A 19,570-nucleotide genomic window follows, 5' to 3' on the forward strand; every position below is an offset into this window, starting at 1 on the left:
ACAAAGACAGAAAGCAAGTTGGAAAACAGATATAGGGCAGGGTGTCCAGCACAATCTCTGACTGAAAAATCCTACCTTAAGAAGAAAAATCCTACCCAGAAACTTAAGAGTCATAAGGGTATGAAGTCGTCCGAATACATAAAAATGCACCTACGCAACCAACCTAAAACCATAATTGAGACTTTCATTGAGTCGCAACATGTAATAGTCAGCCTTTTTAATTACTACTCTAAAACTAAAAAGTTTAAGATGGCAGAGGCTGGTTCAAATGTTGCTAAATGATCAGATTTAGTTCCAGCACAGTTGAATCGTTATGAAATAACACTCTCCACAATGAGATCAAAACTTCAGAACAGACAAAATAAAGAAAAGATCCAACTGCCTAAACTTTGATAATGACCATAAACAAGCACAAAGAGGGTGAAACAGCGTTGTCTATCAAAATGATGCGATTATCTCGCTTTTCCCGGCATTTGTGTGTGGAAGGGCATATTCATGAAGAAATAATACTCGTTCCATCTCCTAATCCAATCTAACTCTACAATTCTTGCTTTCAGTTGCTTCAAGGTCTATTTGTACCATTCAGAGTTGAAAAAAAAAATGCTGCTCCACATATTCTGATCCCAAAGCTGGAGTTCTTGAGCCCATCTCAGTCGACCAACTTTGTGCAAAGGGATCATCTTTGGTCGAATTACGGATTTGTGACATTTCAAACCACACTCACTGAGCGTGAACTTTTGATGCAGCAACTTAAAACGCTTATGTGAAATAAATATATGAGGTATTTTTGGTGCGCATTTTAAACATGCAACTTTTGTACCGACTTGTTTGGTGGACCGTATTGCACTTGTATCAATAAAGCCATACGGTATATCAACAGAATGAAAAATGTGTCTACTTCTTCAAGATATATACCACGTACCAATATGTTTTCTCTTCTGTTTGATTCTAGCAAATGCAAACTGTCTAGTTTCGTTTGTAATTGACTATAATGCACTGTATGTTGATTGGATAATCTAGAACTCATTCTATGATTGTAAAGTATTTTTGTCCCTGTAATCGACCAATAACTGTGAACAGACTACCCATGTCCACCTCTATCATCCGTTATGTTTGTTATGTTTTTAAGGGTTTTAGGGCACTTGCAACACATTTAGATTATATCAGCGCCAGTAAAAAGGAAGAAAAAGGGATAGACGAATTCAAGAATTACAATTAAAACACCCAAGAAAAAGTAAAACAAAGGGGAACTGGGAACGCATAGGGATCAGATGAAGATTCCAAGAGCATACCATCAATGTACTACGTTTGAGACCACCTAAAAGTCTCATCCAGACACTAGCACAGGATCCAACTAAGAGGAATACACTCAAATGTTTACATTAAAAAAAACAAATTATATAACAATGCATAACAGAGAGATGATTTAAAGGAAAAACATATCATCACCAAAAAAATTAACTTTAAATTTGACTGTTTCCTCCCAGCCAAGGCCAGAACAAAACCACGTAATCTCATTCCAAGACAAAGACAGAAAGCAATTGGAAAACTGATACAGGGGGATAGAAGACTCAGAAAGCACCTCCCTGCCCTCTATGGGAGGTCAGGAACCCCACCCAGTATCATCGGATATAATCGGCGTCACAGTTCCTAAGCATCATGCACAATTTTATAACAGGCAATTGAAAATAATCATTGAGTCGTCAGGTGTTGTGATGCAATTACGTCATATGTGTCAAAATATGTGTGTGTCCTGACAAAATCAGTCGCATGGTGAACATTTTTTGTCTTGCGTTTTTTTGGGGGTTTTTTTTTGGTGAAAGCCCAATGTCTCCTGAGCATTTTTATCTTTATTTGAAGCAAATCGGGTGATTTTTCATGAGGTTATGGTCATATGCATGGGCTAGGGTGTGAAATCCTAAGTTTGAGTAAATCGCTTTCAAAGTTGAGAAAAATTGAAATTAAGTATAATAATTACCTTTATAAAAAATAAAAATAAAATATTTAGGAGTAGAATTCAATTAAAATATTTCATCAATATGTAGAAAAAGGTTGGATTTAACGATTTTTGATGAGAACTCATTTTCCATAAAAATTGACCCCTTGACTAAAATTGTCAATATCTCCATTCAAAGCATTTCACCGTGCGACTGATTATCTCAAGGACGCCCACATATTGTGATAACCATTGTCAAAATGTGGGGCTGACCTATTCAGCTGCTCTGCGTGTACTAAAGGTATCTATGGGTCGCATACGAAATCCACCTCAAACCCTTTTCATGTTAACATATTGTCATTGGAAATTTTTTAAAATATCGCCACCCCCTCCCCCTCTGCATCTTTAAAATGCTCAGGGTAGCCATCATCGCTGATAAAAAATCCATGTTTGCATTACTTGAAAATCTGTTTGAACCGTTTTTCTTCGTGAAGGAATGTTTGTCCAGCTCTTTTTGCTGACAGGAAATACACAATCAAGAAGATAGAACAGGTTACTAAATTGGCAGGGCATATTCTGATTGGTAACGCTCAAACCATCAATCGAGGCCCTTGAATTGATTTCCTACCTCAACAACAGACTAGATTGTTGTCTAGGCTCATAATAAATAAATGTAACTAATTATAGAGACGAATGTTCTGAAAGCATGAGAGGGACATTGTGTAGATAGAGGCGTTGGTACAACAAATATGACCAAATAAGTACAGAGTTCAACCAATAAAAAGAAAACGAGAGAAAAAAAATTCAATGAAAGACTTTTATTTCATAGATCCAAGGGGAGGAGGGGTGTGGGGTGGGGAAGGTGTTGGAGTACTTCTACATAAATGTAAACTGTTAAAGCATGGAGCTACACAAGGGAAAGTGATACTAAGCTGCTAGCAGCTGTGGACTGTAAAAAGTAACGAACAAAAATTAAAAGAACAGCTTTGAAAAAGAAAACAATACCAAATACGGAACATTTCGGTCTCAAAACCCTTCTTCAGCAAATAACAAAAACAGTTAAAACATTAATACACAACTTAAAATCCAGACAGGCAGTCTATGTAAGTGATGTATTAATGGTTTTATTGTCTTTGTTATTGATTAAACAAGGGTTTTGAGCCCAAAATGTTCCAATTTGGTGTTTTGTTCCTTTCTGAAACTGTTATACTATATTAATCTTTTTGTTCCAATACTTTTAACAGTCACACAAGGGGTGCTTTTGATGCATTGGCAACATATCATCAGTAAAATGTACACAAGTATGCGATAGCCATAACTTGACTATTCATAATTGTGTGTCCCAAATTAAATACATAATATATGCAATATGTTGGAAAAATGAATAAACCAAATGAAGAATGATATAGTTCAAGTCGCTTAATCAAGCAACCCCATCACACAGAAATAATTCCAATTAAGCAGCTTTTCAATTACCGGTTCATTCAGTGGATTCCATAATTGGAAAAATCTGTCAAGACTGCACACACGTCTAATGTGGGAACTATACCGTATAGATAGTAACACAGAGCATCCTTCCATTTGTTTGTCTAAACACATGTCGTGTAGTCAAGAGAGCAGACGAAAGAGAACAAGTTACAGTTACATTATCTCATGACTACAAATTTATAAATGGAACTACAAAAAAGAAAAACTCTATCCGAATAAATAGAAGACATGAATCTGTTCCACATTACAGTAGAACACATCATGGAATTTTAATTACGGTGGCATGCCTCATTAAAAGAATATAAATCAGTGCATCTCAATCTGTGCCCTCATTAGTTACTTGTTGTTCCCGAAGACAGCCAAATGGGTAAAGTATTATATCTAACTTATTACTATTACTATATAAAAGGGTATGGATAATGATAGTGATAGACTTGATGTCATGCCATTATTCATAAGGACGATATTTGTCAGGTATATTAATTTCTCCAAGTCCAGGATTCTTTATGTGTAAAACCAATCACTCTTCAAGGGTCCCCCTTTTCTTTTTTTGGTTCTTTTGCTAAATAAGATCAGTAAATAAAGATCTTATACACCAAAACATAAGTGGCAAGGGCAGTAATCATAACTGTGCAGCTTTGCCTGACGACACCCTGGAGGTGATGCCCTGCCTGACGATATTGTACAGCTGAAGAAAGAGTTTACAAAATGATTCCTGGCTTACGACAGGTGACCACTATCACTAACGTTTTTTTAATAAAAAGAATAATAATAAAGCCAACAATATCCTCATCTTCTTCAATATCATCAGCCCCTTTTAACCTGATCTGCCCTGACTTGATGTCATTGATTTCCTTTTATTTTCTGTTGTTCCATACTGACATTTTACTGCATCCCTTCGAAGCTGTTAGCTATATTCATGTTCGTTCAATACTTTTTACTGACACTCTCAAAGGCATGCCCAAATTTCCATATTTCAGAGCATGCTAAAAGCAAACATTCTTAACCTTCTACTTACCAATAATAGGAAAATCATCACATTCATTACAATACAACCATTAATTTCCCATTCAGATTTCTTTTGTTCATCACAAATTTTGAAGAAATATTTTGTTATGAGGTTTTGGGGAAAATCCGGAAAATGATTGGTAAGGAGAGAGTTGAGTTTAAAAAACAAAGATTAAATATGGAGGAGTTAGAGGCAGCTGCTTCAACCCTGATGCGGACCAGAGTGGCAGAATAGCAGGCTGTATAAAGAATTTCAAGCTCTCCTCTCTCCCTCTGCAAGCCACGTCTATCTTCACACAGCATCCAACTCTTCAAAGAGCTAAAACTGGACGCCCTAACGCACAATTCCGACATGACTGAAAACAGCAGGATGTTTGGACTTTTATATAACTCAATCCAGATTTAGGTGGGTTTTTTTTTTGTTCCTTGTTTAATTTACTAGTCAAATATAGCATAATCCTGCAAGGGTCATTTTCATACATATTTTTGCTCCCGATTCCCAAATCAGGATAGTAACCAATTTTATCAGGACTCTTTGCTGCTATCTCTTAATAATTAGTCAATTCATCTATACTTTGTGATAGACTAACGTTCTATCTAAAGGATAGCAAACAATTGCTATTGTCTTTTTCACGCTGTAGAAACTGGGAAAAACTCCGGCTCCAAGGGCTGAATGGCTCTGAAGGACTACTTCTTTTTCTTTAGATATTAAGAGGAACAAAAGGGGGCCAGGTGTGGATTGCACTTCCAAATGGGAGGCTCGGAATCAAGCCACACTGTAGGCATCTTATTTTCTATCTTTAGTAAGAAACTGATCTCCTTTTGTTTACTTTGCAGTCTGCATGGAAACTGACACCTTAATGAGTTATCTCCACCTTCTTTTTAAGTAGACCCTAAAGTAAATTTCCCCTGAGGATGAATAAAGAGGGTATTATTTTTATTTATATCTTAATGTGCGCATTTTAAAAGTTTTAATTTGGTGGACTTTGACATCTCTGCCCACTGGGAGGTAGATGTAAGGCAAAAAAAATTATTATTATTATCATTATTATAAAATTATAATTTTTTAAAATTTTACTACATCAGTCAAAATTTAAGGTAATTATAATTATAATATTATTTTCTTGAATTGACAACATTTGTCTGCAAATGTGGGTCCACAATATAAATGTGTGCATGTTTGTTTGTGTGTAGGTTTGCATGTATTTGGGTGAGTGAGGTTGTGTTGATAACAAACAAACAAGCTTTATGACAATGGTTATGATGATTGTTTTCAACACCTACTCATAAAAAATCATAAAACATATTTAGCTAACATTTCAATTTACAGCAACTTGGAGGGACGATGTGACTTCCTCTTCTTTGCTGACGCTGCCTGCCTCTGATGTAATTCCTGAGACAAGTATTCAAACATGAACTGAGCGAGTCTCAAGATCAATGCATGGATAGCGTACTGAGCAACCAAAGCACCAAATCCTCTGTAAAATCCTTGAAGGCCTTCCTCTTCAAAAATGGACTTGAAGCAGTCGAATATGCCTTCGTACCGTGTGTTGATAGGAATCACACCCAAACCGGAGTCAGTGTTGTCTATAATGGTCCGTGTTCCCTGGGGGAAAAAAAATGGAAAGATAATTTATGAAAAAAAAAAAAAATCTTTCTGAACAAATCTAGTAAAATGAAATAAGTGTTTGATTAAAATTAATTTGGCATATACGACACCCTTCCTTACTCAGGTATTATATTTGAGTAAACAACAATTTTGAAAACTGAATTTAAAGTTAAAATAATCAGAAAGTTGAGTTGAGTTATTTTGCAATATAATAATCATAAAAAGAATGTTTATTAAGTGTTTACAAAAGTCATTTTCATAATATTTCAACACAAGAAAAAGTCATTTGCAAATTCTTTTGAAAAACATAAGAAAGTATATAGTTTTTATCAGTTTCTCTTAGTTCAGTGGTCTATTTTTAAAAAAACAACTGAAGGCCTGGCATTAAAAAAACTGCTGGAATAATTCTAAATGGTGAAGAATTAGAGAATAAAACTTGATGAATGCAGCTAATGGTTATTGAGACAGATTGGATTGAAACATAACCTAAACAGCTCTCTTTCTCATCAAATATCATTTCATGTTACCTCTTTCTCATGGTTTTGCACTCAATCATATCCAAAAGGCCCCCTTGAAAAAAAATTTCCAGACAAATTCAAGACATTGAAAAGCTTTTTACAGACCCATAGTGAGAAACACTTGGCATGCAGAAGGCAATAAATGTGACTCAAACACTGACTTACATGATAAATTTCAGTAACTGTCATAGCCGAGTTACCAAAACTATTAAATGGTGCATTAATATATTTTTTTTAAAGCAGAGAAAATTTCTCATCTTTAAATTATGGCAGAGAGATCAAATTCCCAAGTATAAAATCGTCAGCTTGAGCATGAAATAATTCAGCCTTAACCATAATTATACCCCAACCCTATATTAAATTAGAAACAGTCAACTTAAAATTCGTGTCTCTCATCCAATATTCCTCAATCTCCTAAAAAAACAAAAGTATTTGTTTGCCAATGGTGTGGTGCCTTGAAAGTTGACATAAATGAAAAAAAAAAAAAAAATTCCAGACCTTGAAACGACTATAAAATTCCCAATCTTTTCCTGTATACCTAACCAGCTGGAAACCTTGCTTCCATATATGTCAATCAGTATTCCGTTTTACCATAATTCAAAAGGCTTGGTAATATATTTCAATTAGGCAAGCATTACAGCTGAACTACAGAAAAATCCAAGCTCAGTTAAACGAGTATTACAGTTGTTTATTATCACTGAAATGCTTCCATCATGATATTAAATGGAAATATTACAATTTTCCCTGTACCAGACCCACATGGCATATAAATTGGGCGATGAATAGTGCATTGGTACAATCAATCTGGTCGACATATGACATCAACGAGCTGCAAATCCCTTTTTTTAAATACCTTCATGAAAAAAATAAAAAAGGAAGGAACCCTTTTCATTTAGTAGCATGGATGCAAAGAGTACTTTCTGGTTTTCACAAACTTATTTACAAAAATGAATAAAGAAAACAGCGATATATAAAATTATTATCAAGTATAATACCTGTACATAAAGTCTGTATAAAACTGTTTGAAGGGGATATGTAATAACGTCTGCCATAACACCTCCAGTAAAGCTGGCAAGCAGATCAGGGAAATATGTCTCGTATACACTGGGATCTTTCTTAATGACACTGCGCTGATCCTGAAAAAAAAGGTTGAATAATCCATATTGTCAATGATTAGAGATTATGACAGTGAATCATAAACAAAATCCAAAAATGGATAAAACAAAATAACTCTGTCTTTGTTTTTGTTTTGTTTGTTTTCAAGGGTTTTACAGTGCTTGCAACAGGTCATATCAGCGCCAGTAAAAAGGATGAAACTTGGATAGATTCTAGATGTACAATTAACAGGACTTGAGGAAAATGTAAGACAAGGGGGAATGGTACAAATAGGGAACAGATGTAGATTCTAAGAGTACACTATCAGTGTACTTAGTTCGAGATACCTAAATGTTTCACCAAGACACCAGCACAAGATCCCACTAAGAGGAATACACTCCAATGTCAAAAAATGATATGTTAAAAATAAAAAAATAACAGTACATAACAGTAAAAAAATGTCATCTCCCAAAACTATAACTATACATTTAACTGTTTTCCTACTAATCAAGGAGCCCGGCCAGGGTCAGGAGAAAACTTAGTAATCTCATTTAAAGACAAAGACAGAAAGCAATTGGAAAACAGATTCAGGGGGATAAAAGAACAGCTAGTACCTCCCTGTCCACTATGGGAGGTCGGGAACCCAACCCAGTCTGATGTCTTTGACAAAAAAGAAATTAGGATATTTACCTGAAAGTTTTGAAACTGCTTCACTCTTTAAGAAACAAAGACACTGATGATATCAAATAAATCATGATAATATAAACCCCCCCCCCCCCCCCAAAAAAAAAAAAAAAATCATCATAATAATAATAATGATAATAATAATAATAATAATAATAATAATAATAATAATAATAATAATAATAATAATAATAATAATAATAATAATAATAAATAAAAATAATAATAATAATAATAATAATAATAATAATAATAATAATAATAATAATAATAATAATAATAATAATAATGATGATGATGATGATGATAACACAGTCCAAGCCAGTTTATTGGGACAGCTTTTTTCCTGACAAATCATTCCAATTAAGTGGCGGCCATGAAATTGAGCAATTTTTCAAATTTATATAGTCCACTTAGCATAATTCCATTGTAATCACTTTGCATGTTAGTTATTGCAACATTTATCAGTGATATATCTATGAAAAACAATTGACACCTTAATCTACCTCTAACAATGAGATCTCACTGCACAAAACAATTACCGAATATGCCACTCTTAACGGCTGCATAAGTAAGCAATGGATTAAGAATGCATTGTCTATCCATTCGTCTCATTGAACAAACAAACCGTTTGGTGGTGACAGCCTTGAACAAACAAAGCCATCACTCGTTACCCATCGCGCCATTGGTCAGTTTTTCTGTGAACCCAGCATCGTGGCCATTGATCCATGACCATGAACTTGACGATGGTAGTCGATGACACTGACAAGGGATTCAGGTAAGTTCAATTCTTCACATCTCTGTGATGACTATGATGAGAGCACACTCCCGATTGGCAATAGACACTAACATGGGATACAGGTAGATTCTATTGTTCACATCCAGTTGACCGTCCCATTAGACCAATTTGCATTTTATCAACCACCATTTTAAATGATTGAAGACAATGAAAAAGCTCTTTTATGGGGACCGTCATCATCAGATTTTGTCCCCATCAAGCGGTGGGAGGTCCCAATTAAGTGGCTGGAAATTGGAAATGGTATGACTTTTTAGTATAGAAAAAATTTCATTCCCTAGGGATCGTCTCTATAAAACGTGCTGTCCCAATTGAGCGTCACCCCCAATACCCACTTGTACTGTAATAATAATAATAATAATAATAAAAATAATAATAATAATAATAACAATACTAATAATAACAATAATAATAATAATAATAATAATAATAATAATAATAATAATAATAATAATAAACGAAATAATAATAATAAAACTAAATTACAATTGTACTTTCAAAAAGTGAGGAGATGTGCTTATCTCGATGTATAGTTTTTTAGAAGTTTGATAACCCCAAAGTGTTATTGGGCTCATTATTATACTGGAACTGCCAACGAAAACTATTAATATTGTCCTTTACAATAACCCCCCCCCCCCCCCCCCCCATAATTGTGTTTGTTATTAGACCTGCAAATATGTCCACATAGGCTAATCTCTATCATCTACATTTTTGTGTATAGACATAAATTACAGTCAAATTACCCTCATCTGCTCTTGCTCCAAGTGTACAGCAGACAGGACAGTGAATTGTGCAATTGAGCTGATGACATAGTGGGAAAGTTGGAACATGATGGTTGGTAGAGCCAATGTCCAAATGGGGACTAGTCTTGAGGTTTGTGGCTGACCCCAGCCACCTATACGAGCAACACCTTCAAATAAGACGTCAAGGATGCCAGGTCTCTCGCTGGCTATGTCACTCTGAAATAATTTTTTTTAGAATGTTTAAAAAATAACTAAATAAATAAATAACAGAATTGTTCAAAAATATAAAAATAAAAATTAGATAGTAAATAAATAAAAGGAAAACTTTTAGACACCAGTGGCTCAAGGGTACAGCATGTAAAAAGAAAACATCATTGTGCATGGTATGTGACCAGATGGTTGACAAGAATTGCAAAACTCTAGCCTAGGATTTATGTACTTCACATGCAACATCTAGTAGTAAAATTCATTAGCTGCCCATTTCTCACAATGTTTTTTTCAAATGTGCAGTTAAAGAAATAGTAATCTGGAAGTGTAAAAAAAATTAATCTACCCCCCCCCCTCCTTCTCTCCCAATAAAATGAATTAGAAAGGGAAAAAAACCGGAAATGGTGAACTAGTAAGAGACAAGAATGATCGTTAATGAAGGTTGAAATAATTCACAAAATGACTTTAAAACTAAAAAGAGGCCATACACATACAAAAAATGTTGTAGACAAACTTTACAACCTCAAGTGCATGAAAGGATGTAACTGTAGTACTTTATTATGTAGTGGTAATTGCTAATTTTTGGCAACTTAAAATGACATTAAGAAATCTTTTTAAAGTGTTGGTTTTTCCTTAACGTTTTTGGGTTGTTTTTTTTTTTCTAAGGTACTAAAAGTACTTTTTTGGTTGCACATAGCCCACATGAATTCAGTGTACGTGTATGTGTGGTTTTGTTTGCTTCTTTTCTTGCATATGTTTACATAGTAATTATCACTAATTCATTATTTAGCAAAAACGATTCCAATACCTTCTGATAACATTCAACAGGTTTGTAACTTACCTGAACAGTTTCAACAAGGCTTGCAGCATAAAATGGTGTAGTAACTGCAAAGGATAAACTGAAGAAGAAAAACAAAATTTAAAAAAATTAATGAATTGAAAACCATTAAATATAACCTTCACAAGCCTATCTTTCCCATTATCAACCATAACAACTTTTACTTAGTAAAATAGTGAATTTTCTTTTTTCTCATTCACTTTTGCCTTGCTTGTCACTTTCTTTCTTTCTTCCTTCTATGTTTCAAATACCAAATGACTTCACATTTGTTCTCACTTGTATCTGTTAAAGTAACTTGCATTTCTCCACATCCTTACGCGAGAACATCATGCGTTCTTGATAATAACCTAGAATGAATATTTAATAGGTGTACCATTCCAAGGGAAGCCAGCGCTGCAGAATAGGTTGAAGTTTTATAAATGATTATGTCCCTTGACTTACAAATCGAGCTCTCAACTTACATTTCACTCAAACCAATAACTTTCTTTTTACATGATTCCTTTGACTCAGGTCGCAATCAACTTTGTGCTCCTTTGTATCACACTGCACAGCAGTAGCGAAGAGGTGAAATTGTATAATGGTGTTGTTGGTCTGGAGAGGAGGAGTCAAATCTCTAACTAGGTTATCTAATGAATTAAGTCAGAAAAACTTAACTAAAGACGATTTAAATCACTAATTCACGACCTCAAAATTGAGTGTAAACCATAGTCGACCTAAAGTCACAACTGGACCAGAAAAAATAAGATACACTTGTTCTAGACCTAAGAAAGAAGTCAAAACCTATGTCCTGCAAAGCACGAAGAGAATGTTACTATGATATTAAAAGTGATTATTCATGCAAAGGAAAATTTGTCTCAAATATTTTGGTACCTTTTCAATATCAGGTGTCCCCCATACTTTTTAAGAGTACTGTGTCTTGACACCTCCCTGTAAAAGACAGCAAAAACATTTAAATATTTTTCAGTTTTATCTGATCCACAATCATTTTTTATTACCATTGTTACTTATAATTTTGCCCTGTAATTGTTTAATTCAAATACAGATAAATTGAAACAATCAACCCCCAAACCTCTTAAACCTTAAACTTGCTTAAAGGGCGCCACAGACATTGGAAGTTTTTGGTCTGGGCAACTATAAGTTTATGTGATTTTATTTCCTAGTTATTTCCCTTGACAGTAGCGAAAAGCATCACAATCTCTTGATACCTCAGACTCAGACATTCCCATAACATCAACAACAACAACAATGACAACAAAAATAATAGTAAAAATAATAGTTTCTATTAATCTAACCAACTGGTCATTAAAATATCATGAATTCGATGCACATGCATGTTTAATGATAATTTATACGATGATGTATAGCAAACAATCTTGCTTTTTACCAGAGGACTAGCAGCAGAACAAATCATCTCTTAGTCTTAACCTTACCTGTATTTATTTTTCATAAAACCTTTTAAAAATTTTAAGTAAGTGTAAAGAACCTACTTTGGGAAAGACGTGACTTCACTGAGAATGGATTCTGATGCCATCTGGACTCCCTTCACCATGTATATACTTCCCAAGCCTTTCCATAGCACCATGCCACCCTATGAAAAAACAAAAACATTTGTTCTTATTCTTTTGACTCAACTATTTTGATAAAAAATTATTTAAAAATTACCTTCCAGTATGTATCCTAAATAATTTCTTATTGGGCATTTATATTGCGCAATATCCAATGCCAGTATTTGCGACATTAAGAAAATTGATCGGATAATTGATAAAGCCAGGAGTTATATTCACCCAATTTCCATTCATTTTTGCCACATGGTGTTCGAATTTTTAACGCGCAACCGTGATTTAAATTAAATATTATCTTCTAAATATACACACACAAGTTCGGACTAAAGGCCAGAGGTATGGCCTATCTCAATTTATCAAATTAATATATAAAGTGTTGCTATTGGTTCTTGGTTGTATATTTTTACATTTTTGTGCATTTGCATATATATATATATATATATATATATATATATATATATATATATATATGTTTATACATTTTCATGCATGCCACGTCTGCAAACGAATTTCCATTTTTTTTTTTATGAATAAAGTATATATTATTATTATTATTATTATTATTATTATTATGAAACGTGCACAAATTTAACTTAAGGTGACTCTCCAAAATAAATAAAATATCATTAAAATCAAATTGTGGGAAATTTATAAATAGACCATCACATTGAATAGATATTCTTGTACCTGTGTACGTTGTAAATTTACAACTGTCTGGAGAACGGAAATGGGTGTGAGATGATACCATAGCCCTGTGTGATGAATCTGCAGATGATAAAATGGAAAATTACAAATAAGTAAATAAAATCCCCACAATATTTTATGACCAATGCTCTCAACCCTGAATTTTAATAGGTTCCTATTACAATTCTGTAATGACAACAAGGTTACAGTACCATTGCTAATCCTCTCTGTCTCAATATTACTTTAAATGCAAATGTGAAGAAGAAGAAGAATCTTACTTTCAATAACATCATCTTAGGGAAATTGAAACGCTAGTTTTTATATTTTAATTATCTTCTTTGCATTATTTAAATAATCTACTGCCTGAATATTTTTTTTTAAATGTATTCCTGAAAAGTGTGCAGTTCAAAAGTGGGATACACTCTTCAGACTTCTATTCTGTACACAATTTAGGGCATGCAGGTGATCAGAGTGGTCAAGACAGACCAGCTCGCCCTTAATCTGTGAACCACCACTTCCAGTGGTCAGCTCCCTCCTATCCTAATATATGGACTGTCGTGTTAGGGGGGTTACTATTCGATTAACATGAATTTGAAAGGTAAACACCAACACATCACCATTATCAACATCTAGCTTTGTATTATTTTTTTTTTAATCTGAAGACAAATTCTTACCTGACATTGTCGTCGTAGTACAGTACATGGATGGGAAAGAAGGTGCTCTGCGATAACACTGAAACATAGAAAATAATAAAAGTCTCCAAATGAATCATGCTGTAAAATGAGCAAGAACATAATAAACCATGAGGCTTCTTTCTGATTTTATCTATCTTGACATTTTTCATAACAAACTTATTCTTATTGGCCTGCTTTTGGGATTAAGAATTTATTAAATTAAAAAGAATGACAACAAAACCATTTTCTATTTGTGATCGGTGATATTCACACAGAATTTTATCAGCCTATTTCTACATGACTGCATAATAAATGCCCACCTCATCAATCTGTATTACATTCGAATGAACTAAAAGAGAAAAGGGTTGAGTTTAAAGCTAAAATAATAAGAATAAAGAAATTTTGAGATCATTGGTCACAGATGTACCTATTACTATCAGTCATGTCTCACATGTACTAAGAGACTGCATCAAAAAAAATAATAAATAAATAAAAAATAAAACTAAACAGTTAATACCATATTTCTGATTTTTATTTCACTTGTCGTGTCTTTTTTTTTTTTAATTCTTGTTTTGATTGTTTCCCTTTCTAGTTATTCTGAGCCAGTGAGAACTCTAGTGACCTTCACCTATCCACACAATATATTCTTGATTGCAATATATAAATAATGCTTGTAGAACCTTTTAGATAAACCCTTTGCTGTTGTATTGTATATTCTCTATTGCATCTATAATTGATCTTCAAAAGATACTTTTCAGCATAAAGAGAAAAGAGAAAGAAATTGGGATTAAGAGAGAGAGAGAGAGAGAGAGAGAGAGAGAGAGAGAGAGAGAGAGAGAGAGAGAGAGAGAGAGAGAGAGAGAGAGAGAGAGAGAGAGAGAGAGAGAGAGAGAGAGAGAGAGAGAGAGAGAGAGAGAGAGAGGAGAGAGGAGAGAGAGAGAGAGAGAGAGAGAGAGAGAGAGAGAGAGAGAGAGAGAGAGAGAGAGAGAGAGAGAGAGAGAGAGAGAGAGAGAGAGAGAGAGAGAGAGAGAGAGAGAGAGAGAGAGAGAGAGAGAGAGAGAGAGAGAGAGAGAGAGAGAGAGAGAGAAGAGAGAGAGGAGAGAGAGAGAGAGGAGAGAGAGAGAGAGAGAGAGAGAGAGAGAGAGAGAGAGAGAGAGAGGAGAGAGAGAGAGAGAGAGAGAGAGAGAGAGAGAGAGAGAGAGAGAGAGAGAGAGAGAGAGAGAGAGAGAGAGAGAGAGAGAGAGAGAGAGAGAGGGGAGGGGGAGAGAGAGAGAGAGAGAGAGAGAGAGAAGAGAGAGAGAGAGAGAGAGGAGAGAGAGAGAAGAGAGAGAGAAGAGAGAGGAGAGAGAGAGAGAGAGGAGGAGAGAGAGAGAGAGAGAGAGAGAGAGAGAGAGAGAGAGAGAGAGAGAGAGAGGGGTATCATCTAATCCTACACAAATATTTACAAACAAAGTAAAATTCATTTTGATCTTACCTCCCCAATCCAATACCTAGACCAGTAAATTTGATTACTTGCTCTGAAAAACAATAGATGATAATAAAAAAGGAATTCAGGTGATTGGTGACATTGGTGGAAAAAAACCAAACAACCCTTTATTATTAGGATTTGGAGTCAAACGTATAGACTCAAACCAAGCCTCTTACCATGCTAGTGACAGCTACGTAACATATCTTTTGAACTGAAAATCGAGAATGATTTATGATCGACAATGACAATTATCAACATCAAAAACTAATCGTGCAAGAGCCATACACCATGATGGACTAATGGTTGTGTTGGAAATAAATGTAAAATTGCATCTGATCTTTGAACAGTAAGAATCAATCATATGATGACATATCATTTTATTATATTACTTTTGGTTAAGGCTAAAAAGATCAGTTGGCATCCTGACCTAAAAATAATTCTTCATTTATGGAGACCTTAATATCTTGGGTTTTAAAAATTATATTTACTTATAATTTTTGAGACATTATAATATTGTCATGGCACAATAATGAAAATAACAGATTGTAATTTATCATTATTTTTTAGGACATTTTGTGAGAATATCAATGGAAACACACACACACACACACACACACACACACACACACACACACACACACACACACACACAGTACCTTTTATTCATTTTCTTTTCTTTTTTTGTTTGTTTTGGTTTTGGCTCTAATTATATGTTCAAGCGGGATCTATTAATTTATGGTGATAGGTCGTGTATTATATTCTAGTTCTTGCATAAGATTAATTCATAATATCACTTAATTTCAACTTGAGACTTACATCTTTATAAGATGACACCTGACACACTCACTCAACAAATGATTATAATCAAAAAATCTAAATCCACCCCTTTCGCCATTCAGATCACTTCTGTTCACAATGAACATAGAAAAACTAAATAGGAATAATAAAAGGATGCTTTAATACTACCCCACACCCACCCCATCGATTTTCCTGGTTCTCCTTTTTTTGATTTTTAAAATGGTAATATACTCCCCATCCCTTTTTATTTTTTTAAAGGGATGGGGAGTATATTATCATTTGGGACATGATATAAAGCTATGCGATAGAAGATAAGGTGAAAAATAAAGAGGTGTCAACAGAATTCAAACCCACTGTGTTGGCTAAAAAGCGATTGCTCTGAGTGGAATGAAAGTGATGTCAGGCTGGGCGAGAAAAATTATCTATCAGTAAGACATGCGTAGTGAAAAAATGCTGTGGTCTCCCTACCCAATTTGGCCTTTTTTTGTTTTTGATCAAGAAGACCATGTCATGATCACCAAAATTTCTCTACAAATTGGAACAAAAGAAGTGGTACTCATAAACCAAACACATATCGCAAAGGTCATAAGAAGATACCCATGCAATGTGACTATAAATTGCATAGAGGTCTATAAAATGTAGAGGATGTTCTCACTGTTGGTAGACCATCAAAGCCATTCATAAGTCATGAAACTGGAGTTTCTTCTAGTTTCTATGGCTTTGAATTGCATCCCACCCTTTGGCTTTGGATAGAACACTTGCACACGTAGATGCTTTCCCACAAACGTAGTGTTTATCTGGACCTCCATTGACAGTGTATCTTAACTGGGTCATTTTTATGCACCTCCATTGCCCTAGTGCAATCTACATTATTCATTATCAATGCTGTGTTTCTATATAATTTGGGCATCACAAAAGTTACACTATGATATCTGTTCATCTTTGTTCAAATTTTTAACAAATCATAAACAAGCGCTGATGACGTTGGGGAAAAGTACGACTCATAAAAATGACTGGCTAATTCTCCAAACGGTCGTCCTTTTCTATTTTCTCTTTGTTTCAAAAATTTGTTTACTTTTATTATTTTGAGAGGAGGGGTTTATTAAGCTCTAGAACGTGCTGCCCCCCCCCCCCCCCCCCCCCAGGTCCTTGTAAAAAAGCAGAATGATGGATGGTGCAGACTCTTGCAAATCTCGAGGACGGGAACTGGAAACTGTTCAGAGAAAGAGAGTTCAAGTTTATTTACATGTGTTTGAGAAATTGTAACTTCGTTTATTTTTTCTTAGGGTTATTTAAAGGGTTGTTTCCCTTACCTCAAAGGATGTACAGAAGGCCTCACTGTACATATTAATGGAAGGTAAACAAAAAAACAAACAAAAAACAAAGATCCACCGTTAAAACAATATAAAGTGAAGTTACCTGGAGGAATGTGTGGAAAGTCTCCCATAAAAATACAACATAAACCAAAATAGAGATATTTGGGTACTGTTTGTGGGGTGATGTCCCTGGCGAGGTAGTATCTATCTTTTTCATGTTTACATTGGAGATTGGCCAGATATGTTTCGTTGTGTAATACAATTTAGTCTATACATTACGGACTTCTTTCGAAATTATTTTTTTTTTTCGTATTTATTAATGTTTATTATTATTATATTTCTTATAAACACTTTTAATTCATATTCTTGTTTTCAATCCACGTAATAATCAGATCCCGGTTTCTTCAATTTTCTTTGAGCATGGGTAGAGGGAAGGGGTCGATTTGGTATCTATTGAATTTGATTGACGGTTGTCAATGTAGCTATGACACTTGGTATTGTCCGTTTTGTGATGTAAGTACGATTTTAAAAACATTGTATTTTCTTTTAGTTTTACATGTAAAAGCTTTATAGATTTGCGCAATTAGGACAATATTAGGTTATATACACGGGAAACCGACGAGCCAGATTTCAACAACATACTGCTTAAATCTCTCTTAATGGCATCATGTTTAAACACAATTACAAGTAATTCATTGTTATAATTAATAAATTTTACTATTATCATTATTTTTTAATTTTAATTTACACATATTAGAGCCAATGTGGCAAACCAGATCGGACCAGTTCAGAGGTAAATAGGTATATGGCCGCCCTCTCGTCAGGGACATCAACCCGCGAAGAGTGCCGAGATTTGAATTTGCCGTTACTTAAATAAAAAAATTATAATTATAAATGAAAAGTATGAATAGACATCTATACTTAGTCTATAATGAAAAATATGATGAGACTGAAGAAGAGTTAGCTCCCATTTCCCTTATTCAGTTGTGATTTCTTAAAATTCGAATTTCAACGTTTATATATTGACAACGTGTCTGGAGGTTGGCCCAATGCCTTATGCAATCGTAATGTAACTACCTGCTTGACCCTTTGAAGGGTCGTCCGGCTCTTGATTTAGATCTGGTTCCATCATCAGCTCTGACGTTGGCCGAACTGTCTCGCTTTGAACATCATACTGTCCAATACGACCATCTGATAAATTGGAAAAATCATTCATTACACGCGTTCCCATTTAGATTCTAATGTGCAAGTAGGGCACAACGGTTTGTCATTGAATAATGATGGACAACATCCTTATGAATGGACCTATCTATTCATAGACAGACTAAAACATAAACATTGTTTCGGTTCAGGTCAGGTCAAAGAATCGGAAGTGGAAATCTTCAGGGAAAGAGAATAAGTGGAGTAGGTACAGTCCAATCCGCGTATTGTAGGTTTGCTTTAAGTGATATGCCTTTTAAACGACTAGCCTTAAAGCCGCTTAATTGGAACAGCAACGTTACGCAGAAATCGTTCCAATTAATCGGCGATCCAATTAACTGATTCCACGAGTGAATTTCACAATAGGAAAAATCTATCAAGAATACATGCTTGTTTACTGTGGAATTATAACAATAGCTATACAGGCCATTTTTTCAGCTGTTTTGTCTCAAATGGTATCCTCCGTTTTTTAAATAAAATTAAAATTACATGTGCTTAGGCATGATGATACGAAGACAAAGAGCGATCATATCCAATGACCACGTATTTATGCACTCTTGTCATCTCTCATTTCACCAAAAAGAGGCCAAGTGAACCGAAGAGACATGAATTCTGGTAAATTACAATATATTATACAATTATAATCAACGGGGCTTTAAAAGCAAATAAACTATTGCATTATTATATGAGCTCGCATTAATTACTCGTTATTCTCCAAGACAGCCAAAGTTGTAAAGTATAACTTATTACTAAGTAAAGGTAATGGGTGATGATATGCTTGATACTATTTTCAAAATAATTTCTTACGATATTTAATTGTTAAATTGAAGACACGATATGATTCCATTATTGTTAATATCGATAGAGTTTTTTATATTTTTCATTTTTTTGGAAAGAAAAAAAATCCTTACAATGTTCGGAAGGCCTGAAAATGTTCCAATTAACG

General features: G+C 34.4%; 1 protein-coding gene across 1 annotated transcript; it reads right to left on the reverse strand.

Annotated features, from left to right (window-relative positions):
* Positions 1–2,739: 2,739 nt before the first annotated feature.
* Positions 2,740–18,792, reverse strand: LOC144965752 (mitochondrial outer membrane protein SLC25A46-like). Its single transcript, XM_078901409.1, has 10 exons — positions 18,502–18,792; positions 15,317–15,359; positions 13,843–13,900; positions 13,172–13,249; positions 12,410–12,510; positions 11,793–11,849; positions 10,926–10,983; positions 9,878–10,093; positions 7,555–7,695; positions 2,740–6,038 (listed from the first exon to the last, which is right to left on the reverse strand). Exons 1-10 carry the CDS (start codon positions 18,653–18,655, stop codon positions 5,757–5,759), a joined length of 1,188 nt encoding a protein of 395 aa, XP_078757535.1. The 5' UTR covers positions 18,656–18,792; the 3' UTR covers positions 2,740–5,756.
* Between the last annotated feature and the right edge of the window lie 778 nt (positions 18,793–19,570).

This window comes from Berghia stephanieae, chromosome 2 (genome assembly GCF_034508935.2).
Source record: "Berghia stephanieae isolate SIO BIC M18660-M18661 chromosome 2, UCSD_Bste_1.3, whole genome shotgun sequence".
In the NCBI taxonomy this organism is placed as follows: domain Eukaryota; kingdom Metazoa; phylum Mollusca; class Gastropoda; order Nudibranchia; family Aeolidiidae; genus Berghia; species Berghia stephanieae.